Below are 21,493 nucleotides of genomic sequence, written 5' to 3'. Positions count from 1 at the left end.
CAAACCGTATACTGTCAAGTGTCAAGTGAAACGTGTCACTGTCAAGTCAAGTGAAACGTGAGGCTGCTGTCCAAACACAAGCATGCTCTGATCATGTGTGTGCGTGTGAGAGAGACATACAGTGTAAGTTACTATGCTGAGGGACATTACTTTGCGTTTCATATCTGCAGTAATAAGCTCGTCTGCACAACTAATAGTATTTAATTGACACGACACAACACAACCCGAACCTATCAAACCGAAACATTAATTGCAACCTATAAACATAAATTAGTAAACGACACAGATAATCAACAATCCAACTCACCGACTTATCACACTGCGACTGCGCATGCGCGGACATTTCAAAACATACCAAAGAGACTTGTCCAATCATAGTGCATGTGTTAAACAAACCACGCCTCTGTTTGCATAAAATACGCCCCATAAGCGCTTTTTACTAATTAAATATTAATGAGGCGTTTCGTTTTTCAGTTTATTCGAGGTGGGACATTAAATGCAAAAATATTTCGACCAAAGTTAAAGTAATATCAAACACTTAAACACTAATCCCAACACATGTTTATAAGCATGTGGAAGTCAAACTGAGCTCCATTGAACCAAGAAATCGCTCTTTTGCAGACTGTGCGAGAGCGCGTGAACGTTCCCGAGACATCGGACGGCGCGCGCGACCGTGTTTCTGTGCATCCTCTGCAGACAGACGCAGTGTACCGACACCGACAGACCGGACACCGGGACACGCACGAGCTCAAGGAGACACGCTGAACCACAGAAACATGAGGTCACCACTTTGTCAGAGAAATGGAATAACATTTAAACTGAAAAAGAAATCCTGAAGATTTGTTTTCTTGTGAGTATGCGCGTGCTGCGTATTACGGTCATGTTCATTATGAATTGCCTTTACTCAAGTGGCATTACTTGGATTTTTTAGAATTATTATTTTGTGCTATGTTGTATAATTTTTAGGTTTCAGAAATTTGATGTAGAAATTAATTCAAGCTCATTTAAATTGCGCATTTAACATTTTTATTTAGCAAATTTATTGTACAAATTGTTTTAAGAAATTTAAATACTCTAGAAAAGGAAAGAAAAAACATTTGTGAATCTGTTCCCTCTCTCTGTTGTAGGGTGGAGCTCTTTGGCAGGTGTCTTTCTATCCCCATCTGGGATTCGCTGACTGGGCGACGAGCTCGAGGTAAAACAAGCGCGCTTCTTGGCTGCACTATACTGAGGATATTTAATAGAAACAGCGTTTTTATATGGAGCAGCTGATTATATCTGAGAACACTCTTTAAAATAAAGCTTTGTTTATGATGAACTAATAAATGGTCCCTTAAGCAGGGTTAGGCAAATATACATTGAAATGTATTTTAAAATAAAATACCAATTACCTTAAGTTTAAGTGTATCAAAATAAACTACAAAGTATAGCAGTCACGAAATATATCGAAATAAATACTGTATTTTTGTATTTTAAAAGTTCGATTTAACTCAATTCATGTTTATTTCTATAGCGCTTTTACAATGTAGATTGTGTCAAAGCAGCTTAAAAATAAAAATACTACAAAATATCTTTAAAAAGGAGCATTACATCAGTCCCTTTACCATTAAACCGACTCTTCAATACTCAATGTGAAAATTCTGAAAACTTCCTGACACTCTTTATAGACTATTTCCTGCTCCTGTTGTATAACCTGTCAGTTTTTAGGAGATTATTAAATATATGTTTCATATGTTGTGTCACTCTGACATCTTTAGGCATGCAACTTTCCTCTTCATTTACTACATTGCAACCTGATGTTCAACTACTGCCATTTAAAAACAGCCAAAGAAGTATTGTAGGAATTGCCACCGTAGGGCTTATCTTTATGTTGTTTGTTTTAAAGACAAACATTTGGCATCAGCAATCCACCCAAAACTACTGTTATTTTTACAGTATACTCTTTCTCCAGAGATTTTATTTTATTTTTTCAGTTCTTCTTTAAATGTAGGAGTTAATAATGTCCAAAGCACCAATCAGAGGGTGCAGCTATATAATGTCACCATGTAGATGTCTTACAAAGTATTTTCATTCATTCATTCATTTTCTTTTCAGCTTAGTCCCTTTATTAATCAGGGGTCACCACAGCAGAATGAACCACCAACTCATCCAGCATTTGTTTTATGCATCGGATGCCCTTCCAGCCGCAATCTTTGGCAAACACCCATACACACTCTTTCACACACATATACTTCGGCCAATTTAGCTTACCTAATTCACCTATACCACATGTCTTTGGACTGTGGGGGGAAACCGGAGCACCCGGAGGAAACCCACGTGAACACAGGGAGAACATGCAAACTCCACACAGAAATGCCAGCTGACCCAGCTGGGGCTCAAACCAGCAACCTTCATACTGTAAGGCGATCGTGCTACCCACTGCGCCACCGTGACCCCTGTAAAAAAAGTATTTTACAGTATTTTAAAAATACAAGACACTAAAGTATTTTGATACAAAATATTATTATTTTCATTAACCCTATCAAATACAAATTACAAACAAAATACTGTTTTGTATTTAAAATACCTATTTGAAAGGCATGTATAATAAATAAATACTGCCCATCCCTGCATTTAAGGAAACAAAAAAAGCAAATGAATCTTCTTTTGGAACCGTTATATTTACGAGTTTTCCTTAATGGCTTTGAGGGTTCCATAAAGAACAACAGCAACAACAACACTACATTCCAACAAGTATAATTCATATTGTCTTCACTGTTGAATGAAAGAAACTGGCCCTCCTATAGAATTACAGTCAAAGCTGTATTTTGGAATATTATTTTAAAGAGTGTAGTATTCTGTTAATATGAATACAAATGAATTAAATGCCTGGTGGTAAAATAAAATAACAAATAGGGCTGCAGGACTTTGGAAAAATCTGACATTGTGATATTTTGTCTTGCCATACATTACAATATAAATGTAGTTTCACCAGAGAATTTGAACAGAAGTCTATTTGGAAAGATTTTCAATCATTTATTTTGACTGGGATGATCAAGTCTTTTTCCTATGCAGTGCATCTTTATAAATGATGATAAATTACAAGCAAATCTAAATAAATAAACAGTGCTTTATGGTTTTCTGTCCAGTCTAACAGTATTCAAGTACAGAAATTCAACAATCAAATGTAAAAAAACACGGTCGTCATTCTATGAATAATAAAAAAAAAGAACTTGAATATCTAATTATCTTTTAATCTTGAATAAATAATCTAATCCTGCGATATGACTATTGCAGACACACACATTGTGATATCGATGCTCAAACGATATATTGTTCAGCCCTAACAACAAATGATAAACAGATGATCGTGTCTTTTATATTCTTGTGCTGCTCCTATTACACCAACATAAATCTCGGTGTTCACCTGCCTCTGCAGAGAACGTTTACAAACCTTCTAGTGTGTGTGTGTGTTAAATGATGTCGTGTATCCCCACAGAAAATGAAATCCCATGAGGCAGACATGGAGAGAGAGATCTCTAAGGTAACAAACGCACGCAGACTCTTCTCAATACAACAAGATATGAAAGATATTAGTTTAAATGTAGTTTCTCCAAACATGGGCCTGTAAACATTCAGTGTCTTTCAAATATAGTCTTTTTTTAGCTATTATGCAGCATTAACAGTACCATTGTCACAAATTTTGCAAATACAAGTAATTGTGATTAGTACACTTGGCTAGTTATGGAAAATTGTAAGTTATAGAGTTAAAACATTATTCTTTGGTAGTGGTAGTGCAATCTGTATTAAGTGTCTTCATTGAGTGCTCAGCTTGACCCGTGTCTTGTTCAGGTTCAGGGGATGGTGTGTGAGTTGCGGGCAGGGTTTTCTCGAGCGCTGCTGGAGCTGAATCAGATTCAGCAGGGAGACACTGAACTGCAGAGCCAGCTGGAGGACACCAGACACGGCTGCAACAAGCGAGCCCTTCACCTCGAGAGCCTGGTGCTGTCCCTCAAGGTGAGATCACGGTCAGCCCGATATATGTGTGTGCGTTTACTGAAGTCACTAATTTCATGCGTATTTTCAGGAGGAGCTGGAGGAGGTACGCTGTCAGTTTCGTCAGCTCTGTCAGGCACAAGACAGAAAGCCACCAGAGAATCCAGGACGAGAGAAGTAAACGACTACATACACACACACATACTCTGACACGTAAAAATTTACCAACAGAAATTATGACTAAAATTGTGGTACATTGTGTGTGCCGATGTGTGTGCATGCAGTAATGCAGTGGATGACAGTAGTGGATGCAGTAGTGATGGTGCAGCAGAGGCTTCTCCCCTTCCAGTGGGCGGAGCTTTTCTCATACACTGTTACTTGCAAGGACTACAGGTGTGGCAACGTGCCAGACAGAATACAGGTGAGCTTAATAATTGGATATACACACACACACACGTATGTATGTATGTATGTATGTATGTATGTATGTATGTATGTATGTATGTATGTATGTATGCATGTATGTATGTATTGGATTAAATGGATTGATATTTCCTCAGAATTCTACACACAATACCCCATAATGACAATGTGAAAAGAGTTTCTGAAATTGTTGTAAATTTATTAAAATTAAAATATCTGAATAATCACATGTATGTAAGTATTCACAACCTTTGCTCAATACTTTGTTGATGCACCTTTGTTAGCAATTACAGCCTCAAGTCTTTTTAAATATGATGCCACAGGCTTGGCACACCTGTCTTTGGGAATTTTTGCCCATTCCTCTTTGCGGTACCTTTCAAGCTCTATCAGGTTGGATGGGAAGCGACGATGTACAGCCATTTTTAGATCTCTCCAGAGATGTTCAATAGGATTTAGATCTGGGCTCTGGTTGGGCCACTCAAGGACATTCACCAAGTTGTTGTGAAGCCACACCATTGATATTTTGGCTGTGTGCTTTGGGTCATTGTCCTGCTGGAAGATGAACGGTCTGAGGTCAAGAGCACTCTGAAGCAGGTTTTCATTCAGGATGTCTCTGTACATTGCTAAATTCATCTTTCCCTCTATCCTGACTAGTCTTCCAGTTCCTGCTGCTGAAAAACATCCCCACAGCATGATGCTGCCACCACCATGCTTTACTGTAGGGATGGTATTAGCCTGGTGATGAGCGGTGTCTGGTTTTCCCCAAACGTAACGCCTGGCTTTCACTCCAAAGAGTTCAATTTAATCTCATCAGAGCAGAGAATTTGGTTTCTTATGGTCTGAGAGTCCTTCAGGTGCCTTTTGGCAAAGTCCAGGTGGGGAGTGGCTTCCGTCTGGCCACTCTACCATACAGGCCTGATTGGTGGATTGCTGCACAGATGGTTGTCCTTCTGTAAGGTTCTCCTCTCTCCACAGAAGAAAGCTGGAGCTTGGTGTGACCATCGGATTATTGATCACCTCCTTGACTAAGGCCCTTCTCCCCTGATCACTCAGCTTAGATGGCCGGCCAGCTCTAGGACGAGTCCTGGTGGTTCCAAACATCTTCTACTTAGGATGATGGAGGCCACTGTGATCATTGGAACTTTCAGAGCAGCAGAAATTTTTCTGTAACTTTCCCCAGCCTTGTGCCTCAAGACAATCCTGTCTCAGATCAACTGAATTTACCACAGGTAAACTCCAATTAAGCTGCTGAAACATCTCAAGAATGATCAGTGGAAACAGAATGTATCTGAGCTCAATTTAGAGCTTCACGGCAAAGGCTGTGAATACTGATGTACATGTGAATTTTCAGGTTTTTTATTTTTAATAAATTTGTAATCTTCTAAACGTGAATTTTGTCACTGTTTTGGAGCACACTAGCTTATAGATATCTTAAAAACTAACAATATTGATACTAACATTTTGATTTAATTTCATGGGACCCTTAAACGTTCTATAAAAATGCAGTCATCTGATTTGTTAACCCTTTCAGGCACAGATGTTCATTCCTGCCAAGCAACACATAGCTGCTTACGGCGAGGTACATAATCTCTATTTAGCAATTTAACTGTTTACTATTCAAATGTGGATCCTCAATCTTTGTTTTTTTTTTTTCTGTCAGGCAGGAGGCGGGCAGTGGTGGAGATGCTGCTGCAGTCTGAACGCGATTATGTTTCTAGTTTGAATCAGCTCTATGAGAAGTACAAGTCTGCAGAACAAAAGTAAAAACAAAACAATCTTTAGCACTACTTATGATCTCTTTATCTGTATGATGCTTTATAACAATCGTATTTGTGTGTTTGTGAGTCAGTGTGGGGTTTGTAAAGTATATTGATCAGATGCTGCAGTGCCACCTGCTGTTCCGCAACACCCTAGAAGAGCGTCTGACCACTGACGAGAGAAGCTGCGCCGCTGGAGACGCTTTTCTCAACCTCACAGGACAAAACAATGTAAGAAAAAACTATACTACTAGGGATGCTCAAAATAACCAATTAACCGTTAACTGAAAGGGTGCATTTTTAACAGATTAATGGTATCAGTTTAACGATTTAAGAATGTAATTTTAATCAAGAAATACCATTCACATTTCCTCCTGGAAAAACTTAAAAGAATACAAGAAAAGAATAAAAGAATATATATTTTTTTGAAAAGCTTCACACTTTAAATCTTAACCTAATTTTAGAGTTAGATAAATATGGAGGGATGCAATCATTGTTTGTTCTTTTGCAGAACTTTTTCTCTGATGTATACCTTGGCTACGTGTCTAGTTTGGGAACTGTCCTGAGAACAGAGTTCAGTACAAATTCACCTCACAGCCATCCACAAAACACACAGGCAAGAGCTTCCTGTTTCACATTATGTGGTTGTAAAATTCTTGCAGATTGCAAGGGATTGAAAATAAGTCTACAGCAATCAGACTGGCAGGTTCTGCATGTACAAGTCTGTACAATGTACAAGTTCCTTTTTACTTCTGCATAATATTGTTTTATGCATGTATTTTTGTTTTTTCTGATAGGAGGAGAAAGAAAGCTGCAGGTTGCTTTCGTTACTGTTTACTCCCATTACCCGCATCCACACATATCTGAACATCATACAGGTGATCCACATGCTTGCAAATGAACAAAATCATGACAAAAAAATTATTAATTTTATTTTGTTTCCATTAATTCAGTCTCAGTCTTCAGAAATAATTCTGATATGCTGATGGGTGCTCAAGAAACATTTATGTTAGAAACAGTTGGGCTGTTTAAAGGGCTAGTTTACCAAAAATAACTATTCAGTCTTACTTTACTTCTACTCGCCCTCACGTAGTTACAAACCGTTAAGAGTTCTTTATTCTGTTGAAAGCCACCACTAATTGCTTTTTCCCCCTTTATGAAATACAATGTTTACCGGTTTCCAATATTTTTCAAAACACCTTTTGACTGTCTGTTAAGCTGTCTGCATGTATTTAATATTTTAATATGCAATTTAAGTGACATTTAATAAATTTATTTATTTATTTTTTATTAATAGAAGCATATTTTTATAATAATAAATAAATACATTTATCAAATGTCAATTAAAATGCATTTTAAAATATTAAATACATGCAGACAGCTTAACAGACAGTCAAAAGAAGGTGCATTTAACCCAGTGTAACATTACCTGGAAATTTACCCATGGTTTTAATAAAAATAAAATCACCATGTTTTTTTGTAGTTAAACCACAAAGTAACCATGGTTAGTATATATTTAAATAAATTTTTCATATTTACATTACTAAAATTTGAAAAGTACACTGCAGATACTGTAACTAATTTGATTGATAACATTTCAACCACTAAACAATTATATAAATGTTGGCTTGACTGTTCCTGACCCGTCTACCTTTTTTCGCTCATGTTAAAAATGCTAGAATGTTAGAATTCTTATTAGAAAAACGTCTCTTGTTTGTTGTTATGTTTGATGTTTTGGTTCACGTGATTCATGTTTCGTGCTTCTGAACTTCCGTTTAGGGCTTATCGTGAGCATCGATACACAAACATTTCAGTGCACTAGAAGAATTTTGCAGTAAGACCGCACTTAAAATAACTGACATTAAAAAATCCTTGGTAGCCTTTTGCACACTTCAGTTTTTGTTAGCCCAAAATAAATTCAAGTGAATAAAAATAGAAAAGACATTATTTACTAACTTAGAAAAAATGCATACACTTACTAAAAATAAAAAAAGATATATATTCATTTATTCATTTTCTTTTCGGCTTAGTCCCTTTGTTAATCCGGGGTCGCCACAGCGAAATGAACCACCAACTTATCCAGCATATGTTTTACGCAGCGGATGCCCTTCCAGCTGCAACCCAGTACTGGGAAACATCCATATACACTCATTCACACACATACACGATGGACAATTTAGCCAACCCAATTCACCTATACCATATCTTTGGACTTGTAGGGGAAACCGGAGCACCCGGAGGAAACCCACGTCAACACATGCAAACTCCACAAAGGCTACATTTCACTGCAAGCAAATTTGGCCAGAATCTGATTTTTCCCCCTCATGTGACTCAGGTGATGACAGTGTGAACAGCCCAAACCGCATGGAATCTGATCTTTTCTGGTCAGACAAAAAATGCTAACTGATGCAGCCGAGGCTCGAAACAGCAATCTTCTTGCTTTGAGGTGGCTGTGCTACCCACTGCGCCACCATGCTGCCAATTTTATATATATATATATATATATATATATATATATATATATATATATATATATATATATATATATATATATATATATATAAATAATTATATAAATAATGGCATTTGATATAGGCTGCATATATAATTTTTTTTAAATAACCCTTTTTTTTCAATTATTTTAATAATTTTTATTATTGGCCCTGAAAAAATTTATGTCAAAACCTGAAAGAGCCTGCCTTTAATTATTGGTTTATTTTTTAACAACTTGGTACCAAAGTACCGTTTCTTTTGACAACACCGGTTAGTGCAAATGCAAATTCAAGCATATATTGATAGTGGTTCCTCGATGCATAAAATTACATGCAACATAATTACTCACTTTGTGAGAGAATGCAAAAGAATTGAAATATTGAAATATCGAAATATGGCTATATTTTCCCGTCCACCAAGATAGCCCGACAGGCAGGGTGGATTAATTAGTGGTAGCACAACTGGAAAGCATAATAGCCATGGGACATTGGGCTAGCAGTTTTGCAAGCCCTGCTATATTGTTTTAAATTCAGAAATATATAGTCAAGATTCTGAACAAAAATGTAGATGTTAGATGTGACAATAGTGCTGTAAAGCACCAGTTGGCAGCGAAAGCTCCAGCACAGTAGAGCAGGGTCCAGATGGCATTACTGCATTGCTGAACTCATGCCACTTCAGGTCTGCTTTCCACACTACTGCACTACTGTCTGAGAAATCCCAATAAATCATTGCCACATTGGAGCGGTTAAAGTATCACCTTCGTCTGTTTACTTTTTCAATGTAATCGTCATTGGTACAAAAGAAAGCGCATCTCTCCTCCACCAGGCTCTGTTACGCAGCTCTGGCGCCGGCCATGCAGACTGGTGTTCACTACAGGAGAGCGAGCGGGTGCTGTGGCATCTCTGCACAAGCTGTCACATGACCTTGGAGAAGGCGGGGCCAAGCACTGAGGAGGCGGGGTCAAGCTCAGAGGGGGCGGGGCCCGAGCAAGGGTCAGTTAGCTTGTTTGTCTGTCAGTAAATGTGAGATTTTTGAAAAGCTCTTGTGTATAACTGGATGAAAGTGGCTTTTGTGGCAGGTGGTTGATGCTAATTTTAGTATGTCTGCAGTTTGAGAAGCAGGTGTTGTGTCGAGAGCCCCGACTGCGGCCCTTCCGCCTTCACAAAGTACTGTGCCAACACTAATGCGGATACGGCCAGTGTCTCAGCGGGTGCAGGCATGGACAGCACTGGACACCAGAGGAAATGCTGTCGTGTTGGCATCTCACAGACATTATCTCGGCCTAGTGGCATTTTGAGGTACTCCAGAGCATTATTGGAAATTAGAGGGGATACATGTCATATTTATTTTGGGAAAATAATGACAATTTACTTAAATTTGACTAATAACTCAATTGGAATAAAAACTGTTATGTTCATTTTTAATTTGGAAAAGAAAATCAGATCAAGAATGATCTGAACGCTGTTTATATCTGATTGCAAGACATGTCAAATGTTTGAGCCTGTAGACTATATGATTATACCTGTAGATTATATTTCAATTATTTCAATATGCTGTGTAGTAAAATGATGACAAAAACATAAATGGCAGTTATTTAAATATTAAACAATGAAAGATATGTCCTTCTCTATTGTGACTTGTCATTATTCTAAAGATTTTTAGACAATACTGAAAAGACAAAAAAAAAAAAAAAAAAAAAAAAAAAAAAAAAATAGTATGGAATTGGGTCTCTAAGCCTGACTCAAATTGTACAGTGATTCCCACACATAGACTTTACTTGGGCAGGCTGCATTGTTCATTAATCGCATGCGTTTTTGCATTAACCTTTTATTTAAGCCTACTTTTGCTTGGCTTAGTGGCTGACATCGTGCGCAAAGAGTGAGAGAAGCATTAAATAATTCATTCTTGAATCTAAATGACTTAGAAAAACGTTACTATATATTAGGAGAGGACGAAATGATTGGTCTAAACTGGCTGCAATATAAATGTACACAATTAGTAATGGTTAATCAAGCATTTGCCTTATTTAAATCATCTACACGTTTTAATCTTGTAATTATAATTTTAGAGATGCTGTCTGTTTTTATTCCTTTTTCATTTATTTTTCATTTGCTGATTATTTTATTAATTTATGTCATTAGGTTATATTAAATGGGCTATTTTATACACATCTAAAATGCTTTGGCATTCAAGTTTGCTTTGAACTTTAAAGAGAGAGAAGCAGGTTTGACCTGTCAGTAGGTGCACATGTCTCCTGAATAGCATCAAAGAAAGAGAAATAGTGGATTTCTTTTTTATTTCACTTTTTTTAAACTTTAACCCATTGAAAAGTATCAGTGTATAACAGTGTCATAATAAATAAAAGTATTGCTTAAAATTAAATTATGTTTTGTTTGTTGCATAAAGTTATATTTATGCGATGTGGGTAAATGGTGTGTTTTAATCCGGCACCGCAAGTATATTTCAAACCTGTGGAAAGCACTGTAGTATGTGAAATGTAGTCCAGTATTGGAATTTAATTAAATCTTAGGTTAAAAATAAAAAAGACATACATGGGTAACTAACTCAACTTGTCTTCAAAAATGAAAAAAATAATAATAATAAAGAAATGATTTATTGTTAACATTAAAAATGCCTGACGTCTTTCACATAAATAGTACAATTAAAATATACACTGATTAAATAACTAGATCAAAAAGTTGCAAATAAATTCAGTGTCATTTCAGTACATATTACAAAGTAAATGTTCCTTTATCTTTTACTTCATGTAATAATTTATGAAATTCACCAGCAATAGGAGTTGAAATTAACTTTCTTTCCAGTGTTGAACTAACTTTTATTCAAATGTGTGTTTACCTACAGTTGAAGACAAAATTAATTCGTTTATTTTTTTTACAAATATTTCCCAAGTGATAGAGGAAACATTTTCACACTATTTCCTATTTTTTTAATAATATAAGTCTTGACTTATATGACTTGTGTAAGACTTATATAAGTACACACATACACACACACACACATATATACAGTTGAAGTCAGAATTACTAACCCCCCTGTTTATTTTTTCCCCAATTTCTGTTTAACGGAGAAATTTTTCAACACATTTCTTAACATAATAGTTTTAATAACTCATTTCTAATAACTGACTTTTTTTATCTTTGCCATGATGACAGTAAAAAATATTTTTCAAGACACTTCTATACAGCTTAAAGTGACATTTAAAGGCTTATCTAGGTTAATTAGGTTAACTAAGCAGGTTAGGGTAATTAGGCAAATTATTGTATAATGATGGTTTGTTCTGTAGAATATAATATATAAAAAATATATAGCTTAAAGGGGCTAATAATTTTGAACTTAAAATGGCTTTAAAAAAAAACTACTTTTGTTCTAGCTGAAACAAGACAAATAAAATTTTCTCCAGAAGAAAAAATATTATCAGACATACTGTGAAAATTTCCTTGCTCTGTTAAAAATCATTTGGGAAATATTAAAAAAAAATGAAATCAAAGGGGGGGCTAATAATTCTGACTTCAACAGTATATTATATATACATATATTCACACTAAAAAGTTTGGTTTCTTTCACTATTAAAAAGTTAGTTTGGGGTCAGATTTATTTTAATGTTTTTTTTTTTAAGAAAATTATTCTGTTCATCAGGGCGGCATTTATTAAATGTAAAAAATATTGTTAAATATGTATCTATTAAATATATATTTATTACTTATTGTAATGTAGTTTCAAATGAAATTATTACTCCAGTCATTATTGCTTTTATTACTATTACCATTAATAATAATAATAATAATAATAATAATAATAATAATTATTATTAGAGTTATTTCTGAAGGATCATCTGACTCTGAAGACTGGAGTAATGAAGCAAAAAATCATCATTAAAATCACTGGAATAAATGATTAAATGAAATGATAAACTACTTTGGATCAGTTATTTTATAGTGCAATAACATTTCACAATTTTACTATTTGTTCTGTATTATTGATTAAATAAATGCAGCCTTGGTGAGCAGGATGAAAAAACATTTAAAAATCCTACTGACCCCAAACTTTTGACCGGTAGTGTATAATAAAATGTTTAAAAAATGGCTGAGGTCAATATTATTAACTATTAGCAATATTTAAACCATTGTGTTTAAGAATAAGTTAAAACAACTTGGGAAACACTTGAAAAATAATTACAATTTCACAGGAGGGCTAATCATCGTCATCAACTGTATACTAAACAGTGCATTCTTGAATGAAAATCAAAAGTGACTTACTCTCCATCTACACCAAACATTGACCGTGTTCCCTCAGAAATGGCCGTGAGCAGCATGTGTGTGAGCTTCCCCCTGCTGGCTGGAGTTCAGAGTACATCTGGAATGGCAGTGCAGGCCAGAGTCACTTGGGCCCCATCTGCGTCCCCTTCGCCCGTCATCCCAGAGAGACCGCACACTTCCTGAATCCTGGCCTTCCTGCTGGCATTGGGGGAAACCTTTCCACTGCGGCCAAAAACCAGAGCTCCTCTGCCGGTCTGGCCGTTCGTGTGTGTGGCTCTCCGGGGCTTGATGGACGCGTTTACACCTCTGACCTGTATCCTCCACCCCACCGGCTCGAGGACGGAGACACAGACTGTGACGTGGCCGATGCGTCAGTGTTTGACTTCTCCTCTGTGACGACCTGCAGTCCTGATGAAACTCTCAGTCGGCTCAGGGGAGCAGTAGTACATGAGGACGAGGAGGATGATGAAGAGGACAGCCAGGTCCCGGTTCTCCTCAAACCATCTTACACTCACAACACTTCAGGCGTGCAAGCCAGTGGAGGATTATGGATGCCATGGCAGATTCCCAGACGAGCTCCCATTCCTGCGGAGGTTCGCATTGGGGTGCAGGGGAAGACACGTGGACCAAAACCACACCGCATCCCCGCCACTGCCTTCCGGCCAATTTGGGACCCAAATTACTCACAGGTTTGAGAAAATGAGCACAACAAATGCTGCATGCTTTACATTTAATACTGCTCTGTTCATTTATGTTGGTCAAACATAAAAAAAACATAAATTAATTTCAAATTTCTGCATCTTATTAACTCTTGGAATTATGGGTGTCCTGATTCAAGATTTTTGATTTGACTCCTGTCAAGTCCTGAGATCTGAAAGCTACGGTATGTGGCTAGTTTTACATGAGAAGATGTGTTTTTATATGATCCATTATAGGGATAGTTTATCCAAAAATGAAAATTACCTCATCATTTACTCTCCCTAATGCCGAGTTCAGACTGCATGATTTTAGCCCTGATTTTGACTCGCTGACAGGTTGAGAGAAATCGCTGACAAATGTCTGAAATCACAGGCAAATTGATGGTCGTTCACGCGAGTAACAATCACACAGTGTGAACTATCAAAGACGTGATCTGAGAGAATCGCAGATGAGTCGCCGATGCCTGTGAGATATTTGGCATGCTACATATCTGGAGCTGTTGGCGATTCAAATCATGCTGTGTGAAATGTGTTCTGATTGAAAATAACATCGGCGATTACCTACAGCCAATGAGAGAGCAGCATCCACTAGTATGGGTATCTGCAGGCCAGAGGGATGTTGAGGCAGAAAAGCGCTCATTTTATTTGCACCCAAGAAATGGAGGAAAAATGTATGTGAATTTGGCAGGAGCACCCATGTCTGTTTGATGTGTCATCTGAGCAACATCACAACCGTATCAAAAAAGAAAAAGCACACTACAGGCATCTTTCTCATTATGTAGTTAATAACAAAAGATATACTACGTATTTTTGGTTGTGAGACATAGTTTGGACAAAGTTGTTGGTGATTCTTCCTATTGTAAAGTCATGCAGTGTGAAACCCCCTGTCGCCGATCCATCTTGCAATGCAAACAAAGCAGCGACAAAACGCTAGCCCAGATAGTCATGCAGTGTGAAAACATCTGACACACAACTACTTTAAAAATCATGCAGTCTGAACTCGGCACAATGTGTTTGCAACACAAAAGAACATATTTTGAAAAAGCTGGTATCCAATAACTTTCATAGTAGGGAAAAAATTGCTATGGAAGTCACTAGCCGCGTTTCCTCTCTCGCGCCTAAAGCGAGCAAGCCAGGGCCAGTCGCGTTTCCACTGTCACTTCCGGGGCCTGATTAGGCCAAAGTGAGGCTTCCTCAGTGGCCGGCCTTTTTCGGCCTGCTGAACACCTTGGGCCAAAGTGAGCCAGCTGGGGCTTCGGGGTGGTGTTAAAACAAAGGCGTAGTTTGCCTGAGTCTGGTAAAGATAGTGTGCCGCCATTACACTAGTTTTTTTCGCACATGAGTAGGTTACATGCTTTAAAAAATAAATAGAAGAGAAAGAAAAAACATAGCTACTGGTCAGTTTAAGATATTCTATAAAACACATTATAGGCAAGAAGTCTTTTGCTTAAAATCAGCCTTATGTTTCCCTTTTAAATGTAAGTGTGTTGCATAAAATAATAAAGTAGTTTTAATTTAATAAGTGATATTCCTTTGCTACGTCCCTATTGTTTCAATATGCATTTTGAAACACGCATATTATACGCATATTCAAAACGCATAACAATCTTTACACCACATTAAAGAAACGGCAGCCTGTAAGTTTTAGTTGTAGAGTTGTCGTCACATAAAAAGGTGTGTTTGTGCATGAAGCGTGTGCGTTTCGATGGATGTATATTTGTGTGAGAGACCGGGTGGAAGTGCTCTCGCTTCACAGCTCCATCAATGCCGCAAGCGGCTGGGTTTTTCTCTTTATTTTGGAGATAATACAAATTAATAATACAAATAACGTTAGTGGCGAAACCACTCTATTTACGACACCAGCAGTCGGTCGGCGAATAAAGGAATAAAATGAATGAAAATACAAAGGCCTATGCATATAGACATATAATGCTGTACAGTAATGTGTAATCCGCTGGTTTCATTTGTCTCCATTTTAATAGTCTCGTGATGATAATGAGGGTGTACTTGATCTGCCGGATTTTGATTTGAGTTTTTTTCCCCGCTGAACTGGGCGGGTTGTATGACGTTTGATTCGGGGGTGTTCTGGGGGTGGGGTTTGCATGCTGCGCTGCGAGCTATTGGCCCGACAGTAGAAATGCAGCTAATGGATGCTAGCATCAGAATTTTTTAAAATATCTTTTGTGTCTGACCGATGAAAGAAACTCAAACAGGTTTCGCAGAAAAGGATGATCTATCCCTTTAACAATAAAAGGCAAATTCTACTAAACCATTGCTAACAAAAGCACTCTTTTTTTTCTGTTTCAGAGTGATGCAACTCCTGCGAAAGAGAGCTCAGTGTCCTTCAGCTCAACCAATCAGATCATTAATCAGCCGCAAGAGAATGACCAATCACGGTAAGAGGTCTTTGTTTTAGAATACCTGGATGACTTGAAGTATATGTGTATGTCTAATAAGCCAAACACATGCAGCAACTCAATGCATTTAGACATGTAGATGTGGTCAAGACCATCTACTGAAGTTTAAACTAATGAATGTGACTATGAATGTGGTGTGGTTGTTGGTGCCAGGCGGGCTGGTCTGAGGTTTTCAGAAACTGCTGATCTATGGCGATTCTTCACAAGCAACCATCTCTAGTGTTTGCAGGGAATGGTCTGAAAAAATATCCAGAAAGGGGCTGATAGACACTAACCCAAATAAGCACTTGTTGACCTGCAGTCGAGGTCTGCAGAACAGGAGACTGAGAGACAGGAGACACTGTGTTTCATTCAGAAAGGCTCATTCCTGTGCCCTAAACCCTTTGAAGGGTTTACCTTTGGAGCTGATAGCTTTGAATGAATTAGGGCACAGGGATGAGCTCTTACAAATAGAAAGGTTCTTGCAACACCAAACAACTTGACTTCGCAAAGGATCATTGGGGTCCATAAGTTGTACCCGAAATCCATCAATCCTAAGGGCCCTTCAAAGTGGCCAGTTTTGAGCACTTTGGCTTGGAAGGACACGTCAAAATTAGGGTGACAATGATTGGTTTCACTCCAAAAAGCCACAGTGAGACTACAGTTCAAAGAGACTCATAAATTTGGATAATTGAAGACTAGAAAGGTTTTTGGTCTGATGAGTCTTGGTTTCTACTGCAATATTCAGATGGTCTGGTCAGAATTTGGCATAAAACACATGAAAGCATGGATTCTTTCTACCTTGTATCAGTGGTTCAGGTGGATGATGATTGTGTAAGGATGTTAGGGATATTTCCTTGCCATCCTTTTGGCATTTTAGACAACTAAACCTCAATGCACCATGTCACAAAGCACAAATCAGCTTAAACTGGATTCTTGAACATAAAAGTAAATTCACTAGCCTCAAATGGCCTCCACAAAGTCACCAGATCCCGATCAAACACACAAATAAATCTGCAGAAACTGACACTTTCATATCAATATGCACCAAAATCTCAGAGGAATGTTTCCAGCATCTTAAGGTATTCTGAAGACAATAAGGATCCAACATTGTATTGGCAATATACTAGCTTATAAAGTGGCCAGCTAATGTGTATAAATGACTTTTTATCCACCATGAAATCAATGTTAACAGGTCCTATTTAATGTAATATTGCAGTGCTTGGTTTATCGGTGCACATCATTATTTTCTGGCAACGCCCTCCAGCAATCGGTCACTCACACAAAATTATAGCAATCAGCAAAGCCACAAGGATGCAATCGATTCCCAATGGACAAAATCAAGTTCCACCCTTGTATCTCATTTGAAAAGCAATAAAAGCTAACACTGGAAGATTAAGACAGTAATCTGCAAAACTAACGACAAAGAATCCCTGAATCATGCACATACATTTCAAAGTGGCTTTTAAAGTAACTCTTAGTAAGCAAGCACTTTCAATTTAGTTTGGTGGTGAAGTTCTGAACATCACTCACCTCTGAGCCTGCAAATTCAACTCTGAGGTATGCAGAGCTGAAATCATTGGTGGCCTGCTCCTCCAAACAGTTCCAATAAAGATCTGCACCAAATGTAAAACTCCATGATGCCATTTAAGTTGTAACACATGTACTGTATATGTTGTTTTAGATCTGCTTATAGAGGTACTGGAGTCCAGCGGGCTGAAGCAATATGGCACGACAGCGAGGACAGTGAAGGACCCTGCAGTACAGTCTGACACACTCCTAAACAGAAGACAATCAACATTCATGAGTATGCACTGGTGCAAGCTTCTCTACTTTAGCCAATAAAACAACTGCAGATTGAGATTATGAAACATTTCTTCACTTACCGCACCAGCACACCTAAACGCCACAAAAGTCCTCAAGCAGGATTTGATTGGTCTGAGAAATGCTGATGTAACAGGATGCACGTAAAGCCAGAAAAATAAAAACGTTCAGTAGAAAATAAGACTGCGTGTTTATTAATGAGTCTCATGGAGAACATGGTACAAAAGCAGTTACAGGCCTTGAATGCGCACACACACATTCACACGCACACACACACACACATACATACATAAACAAACAGTGAGTTTTTTGGGAATTACTAATACTTCAAACCAACTGACCAATCAGCTGAGTGGGAGTGGCCAGGATGAGTCTACACATACAGGATGTGACATCACTACAAAACACTGCAGTTCCTCTATGGCTGATCGCCCCGGAGAGTGTTTCCGTGGTCGATTGGATAGGAGTTGCTCTGGTGGCAAAGCTCTTCCTATATGGACCTGGTTTGGTTGATGGAGAGGACCTGAATGAGAGCAGGAGGCGTGATTTACAATAGAACATTCTGACTGCAGCACAGCGCCCCAAAGATCATGAGTTTGGGGACACAAACCCGACGGTTGTCCTGACCAGCCCAGAGGACAGGGGGGTCAGCAGGACAGGGGTCATAAGGTAACAGGATTGTGAGTTTGAGTCCTCTGCTTCTCTGTAACAGTACTGCCCTAAAGTGCAAAAAAAGGCTCACCGCACACTATTAAGACACACAAAATTGACACTGGTCCACACCAAACACTCTACAACTGTGTGTGAATCCGGTGGGTCTCAGACTGAGATTGTCAGTAGATACATCAGCCACTGGGCCGAGGTGAGAAGTGAGGGCAGATATGTCACTCTGTACAGAATACTTGAAACACACAAACAGACTAACAGAGGTGCTGTCTAGACATTTGTTCTAAGCATGGTCAAGGCGAATGTTTTCAGACACTTCAATTTTGTTCAGTACTGATATTGAAGGCACATTAAGAGTCTGGAGCGTAAATCACGGGTCATAAGTACTGGCGGAGGGACGGGGCTTATGATGAATCGACAAATAGAGGAGTACGGCTTTGAAGGGGGAGGGCTTAAGACATCATATTGGCTTTAAATAGTGTGAGGAACAAAGCTCTCACCAAAGAGTTCAGAGTTCACCTGAAGGGTACAATCTCTGGTCAAGGTCACGGCTGTGAGTTAAAGGCAACTGAACAGAGGCGTGCTGAGGGCGTTCGGGTTGAACCAGGGATGAACCTTTGACCTGCAACCAAATAAACATCCACAGCCGAGTCTGACGGTGGTGAAAGGCCTCGAAGCAGCTTTCCATCAGCGAATGTGCCGTCGACGAGCACATGACCTTGCATGCTGAACGTGATGGAAGTGAAAAATGAGTGATAATCACATTCCTCGAGAGCAATGACCGTCTTCAGGTTTCTACTAGCATCAGATTGTCTGCTTTCAGGTTAAACATTGTTAAAACACAAATGACTATTTTAGGGTCACCCCTTTATTCATTGCTGTCCCTGTTGTCGACTAGGGAGAGTGTGTGTAGGGAAGGCTGAGAGAGAGTGTGTGAAGATTGAGACAGTTCTCTTTTGTAAGTCTTGGGTGGCAGTTTTGGCAGGGCAGAGGTGGAGTTGTGCCGAGGCGGGATGGGAGGTGCTGGAGTCGGTGGAGGAAGGTGAACCAGTATGGGTTGACTGACGCTGGGTGTGCAGGGGCGCCGGGGCACACGTGGAGAAGGGGTGCCAGGGAGGACAGCACGGGGAGAGGGGGTGCCAGGCGGGGTATTAGGAGTGCTAGGAGAGGTGGTGAAGTCCCAGTGGAAACGGCCCCCTGGAGACGGCTGCATGTTCACTGGGTAGTTAATGAAGATCTCGGGTGGTCTCTGGGGCACTGGTGGAGGAGTGTCCGGAAGGGGGTCGCGGGGTAGAGGTGGTGGGGGGCTCGGCAAGGGCCCATCCGTTGGTCCGTTGATCACTGGGACACGCGGCTGCAGGCGGGGAGGAGGAGGCAATCGTGGTGGAATGGCAGGAGGACTGTCAGACCTGGAATTCTTCACACAGGAAAGTTGCACTTGTGTCAATAACAGCACAACATGATACTATGGACACTGTTTTAAAATATATTCAAATTTGACATTACAAAATCTGTAAATATATCATGCTTAATGAGGTTATCATATTTTTTAGTATAGGTTGCTTTTTAAAACTTGCTGTAGCTTGTTTTCTAATGCAACCTATATGTTTATGTTGTGCTCGCAACATTAATTAGGCATGTGATCAGCCAAGGAAAACAAAAGAAGACGAGAACTCCCCCCTCCCTCTTCAAAAATAAAATAAAATATATATGTATTTAGATTTATATTTGATATAGGCCACAGAATTTAAGTTTTTTTTTTTTGTTTTATCAGTTACATGTTTAGCAATTTAATAGTCATCTAAGTAATATTTATTAGGTTTATACTTTGTACCTCAATGTCGGGACATATTCATGCACCACCACTAGATAACGCCACTTACTCGATTAGTTTTCTTGTTTCCACAGAATATCATTTTTCCTGTAATTTAGTAGACTCTTTCTTCCATGTGATGAATAAACCACGAGTCAGTCAACTAAAATATTAAGTCCAGTTGAATTGAGTAGCCTAATATACTTGAACATATCATACATATCTAAAGAGTTTATAACTTTTACTTTTCCTTTCCTTAAGCTTAGTCTCTGCATTTATTATGTTTTTTAAAAGATTTATTTTTGGCCTTTTTGCCTTCATTTGATAGGACAGTATTTAGACAGGAAGCGAAGTTGGAGAGAGGGGGGTAGGGTAGAGAAATGTCCTTGAGCCGGTACTCGAACTTGGGACGCCTCGACGCGCTACTGCACCATATGTCGAAGGCCAACCACTAAGCTATTGTGCTGACTTAGTCTCTGCTTTTTAATAGTTTTAATTAATTATAAAACATAATTTTATACATTTGTAAAATCTAAACTAACTTTTATACTAACTACTAATTTATGACAATGATCCTCACTGAGACCCCCCACCCAAAAAAATAAAAATAAAATAAAATTACAGGAATCGCCCCATTGAGCTCGGAAAACATGGAAATCACATCCCTGATCAGTTGCACTAATGCACACAGACATTTGGTTGCACTTTATATTTGTTTAGGCTTGATGTTCATATAACATCAAGCATTGTAAATTGTTCATACAGCACAATTTAAAAGGCTTTACTCAAAATAAAAAAGTTTTTCCCAAGTCGTTTCCTTAACATAGTATGCAAGTTACCTTATCTGAAGAGGTATCTTTCCTGCGAGGAGGTAATGGAGGGGGCTTGAGTGGCTCATCACTCATCAACTGGTGTAAACTACCACATGACACAGACTGGAACTCTGTCAAAGAAAAGAAAAAAAAAAACAATAGTTTTATAGTCTGGCCAGATTTACAAATTTTGCAAAAATGTACATGAGCAATTCCAGCATTACAGATTTGACAGTTGCAGTAAAATCTCAAAACATAAATTGAGAGATAAAGTGTATGTAACATTATATTGAGACATCTCTATATTTTTCAAAACAACTAACCACAGAGTTGTGGGAGCAGAAAATTTCAATCTGTAA

The 21,493-nt window shown here is 38.4% G+C and overlaps 3 protein-coding genes across 3 annotated transcripts in view; 2 read left to right on the top strand and 1 right to left on the bottom strand.

Moving 5' to 3' along the window:
- Nucleotides 1-599: 599 nt before the first annotated feature.
- Nucleotides 600-6,832, top strand: LOC130240032 (uncharacterized). Its single transcript, XM_056471446.1, has 10 exons — nt 600-850; nt 1,128-1,195; nt 3,479-3,523; nt 3,832-3,996; nt 4,067-4,152; nt 4,260-4,396; nt 5,930-5,977; nt 6,059-6,158; nt 6,248-6,386; nt 6,818-6,832. The coding sequence occupies exons 3-10, from the start codon at nt 3,482-3,484 to the stop codon at nt 6,830-6,832; spliced, it is 732 nt and encodes a 243-aa protein (XP_056327421.1). The 5' UTR covers nt 600-850; nt 1,128-1,195; nt 3,479-3,481.
- A 124-nt stretch (nt 6,833-6,956) lies between these two features.
- LOC130239276 (uncharacterized) lies at nt 6,957-18,024 on the top strand. The gene is made up of 6 exons (XM_056470364.1): nt 6,957-7,033; nt 9,474-9,640; nt 9,758-9,946; nt 12,963-13,614; nt 15,931-16,019; nt 17,704-18,024. The coding sequence occupies exons 2-6, from the start codon at nt 9,567-9,569 to the stop codon at nt 17,789-17,791; spliced, it is 1,092 nt and encodes a 363-aa protein (XP_056326339.1). The 5' UTR covers nt 6,957-7,033; nt 9,474-9,566; the 3' UTR covers nt 17,792-18,024.
- Nucleotides 18,015-21,493, bottom strand: part of sos2 (son of sevenless homolog 2 (Drosophila)) — a 24,915-nt gene continuing 21,436 nt past the window's right edge. Inside the window, exons 22-23 of the mRNA XM_056470362.1 lie at nt 21,162-21,265; nt 18,015-19,926 (exon numbers count right to left, since the gene is read on the bottom strand). Coding sequence (XP_056326337.1) covers nt 19,378-19,926; nt 21,162-21,265 — 653 coding nt within the window. The 3' untranslated portion in view covers nt 18,015-19,377. The remainder of the gene's footprint in view (nt 19,927-21,161; nt 21,266-21,493) is intronic.

This window comes from Danio aesculapii, chromosome 13 (genome assembly GCF_903798145.1).
Source record: "Danio aesculapii chromosome 13, fDanAes4.1, whole genome shotgun sequence".
NCBI classification, from domain to species: domain Eukaryota; kingdom Metazoa; phylum Chordata; class Actinopteri; order Cypriniformes; family Danionidae; genus Danio; species Danio aesculapii.
The sequence above is the reverse complement of the archived record's forward strand: the minus strand, read 5'-3'. Positions and strand labels throughout refer to the sequence as shown.

What these genes read in the sequence shown, in the direction of transcription:
- LOC130240032 (XM_056471446.1), top strand. Translation starts at nt 3,482, where the DNA reads ATGAAATCCCATGAGGCAGACATGGAGAGAGAGATCTCTAAG. An exon ending in GAGAATCCAGGACGAGAGAA is followed by an intron (nt 4,153 to 4,259) that starts GTAAACGACTAC and finishes GTGTGCATGCAG; the next exon opens with TAATGCAGTGGATGACAGTA. An exon ending in TACAAGTCTGCAGAACAAAA is followed by an intron (nt 6,159 to 6,247) that starts GTAAAAACAAAA and finishes TTTGTGAGTCAG; the next exon opens with TGTGGGGTTTGTAAAGTATA.
- LOC130239276 (XM_056470364.1), top strand. Translation starts at nt 9,567, where the DNA reads ATGACCTTGGAGAAGGCGGGGCCAAGCACTGAGGAGGCGGGGTCAAGC. An exon ending in GGGACCCAAATTACTCACAG is followed by an intron (nt 13,615 to 15,930) that starts GTTTGAGAAAAT and finishes TTTCTGTTTCAG; the next exon opens with AGTGATGCAACTCCTGCGAA. An exon ending in CAAGAGAATGACCAATCACG is followed by an intron (nt 16,020 to 17,703) that starts GTAAGAGGTCTT and finishes ATGTTGTTTTAG; the next exon opens with ATCTGCTTATAGAGGTACTG.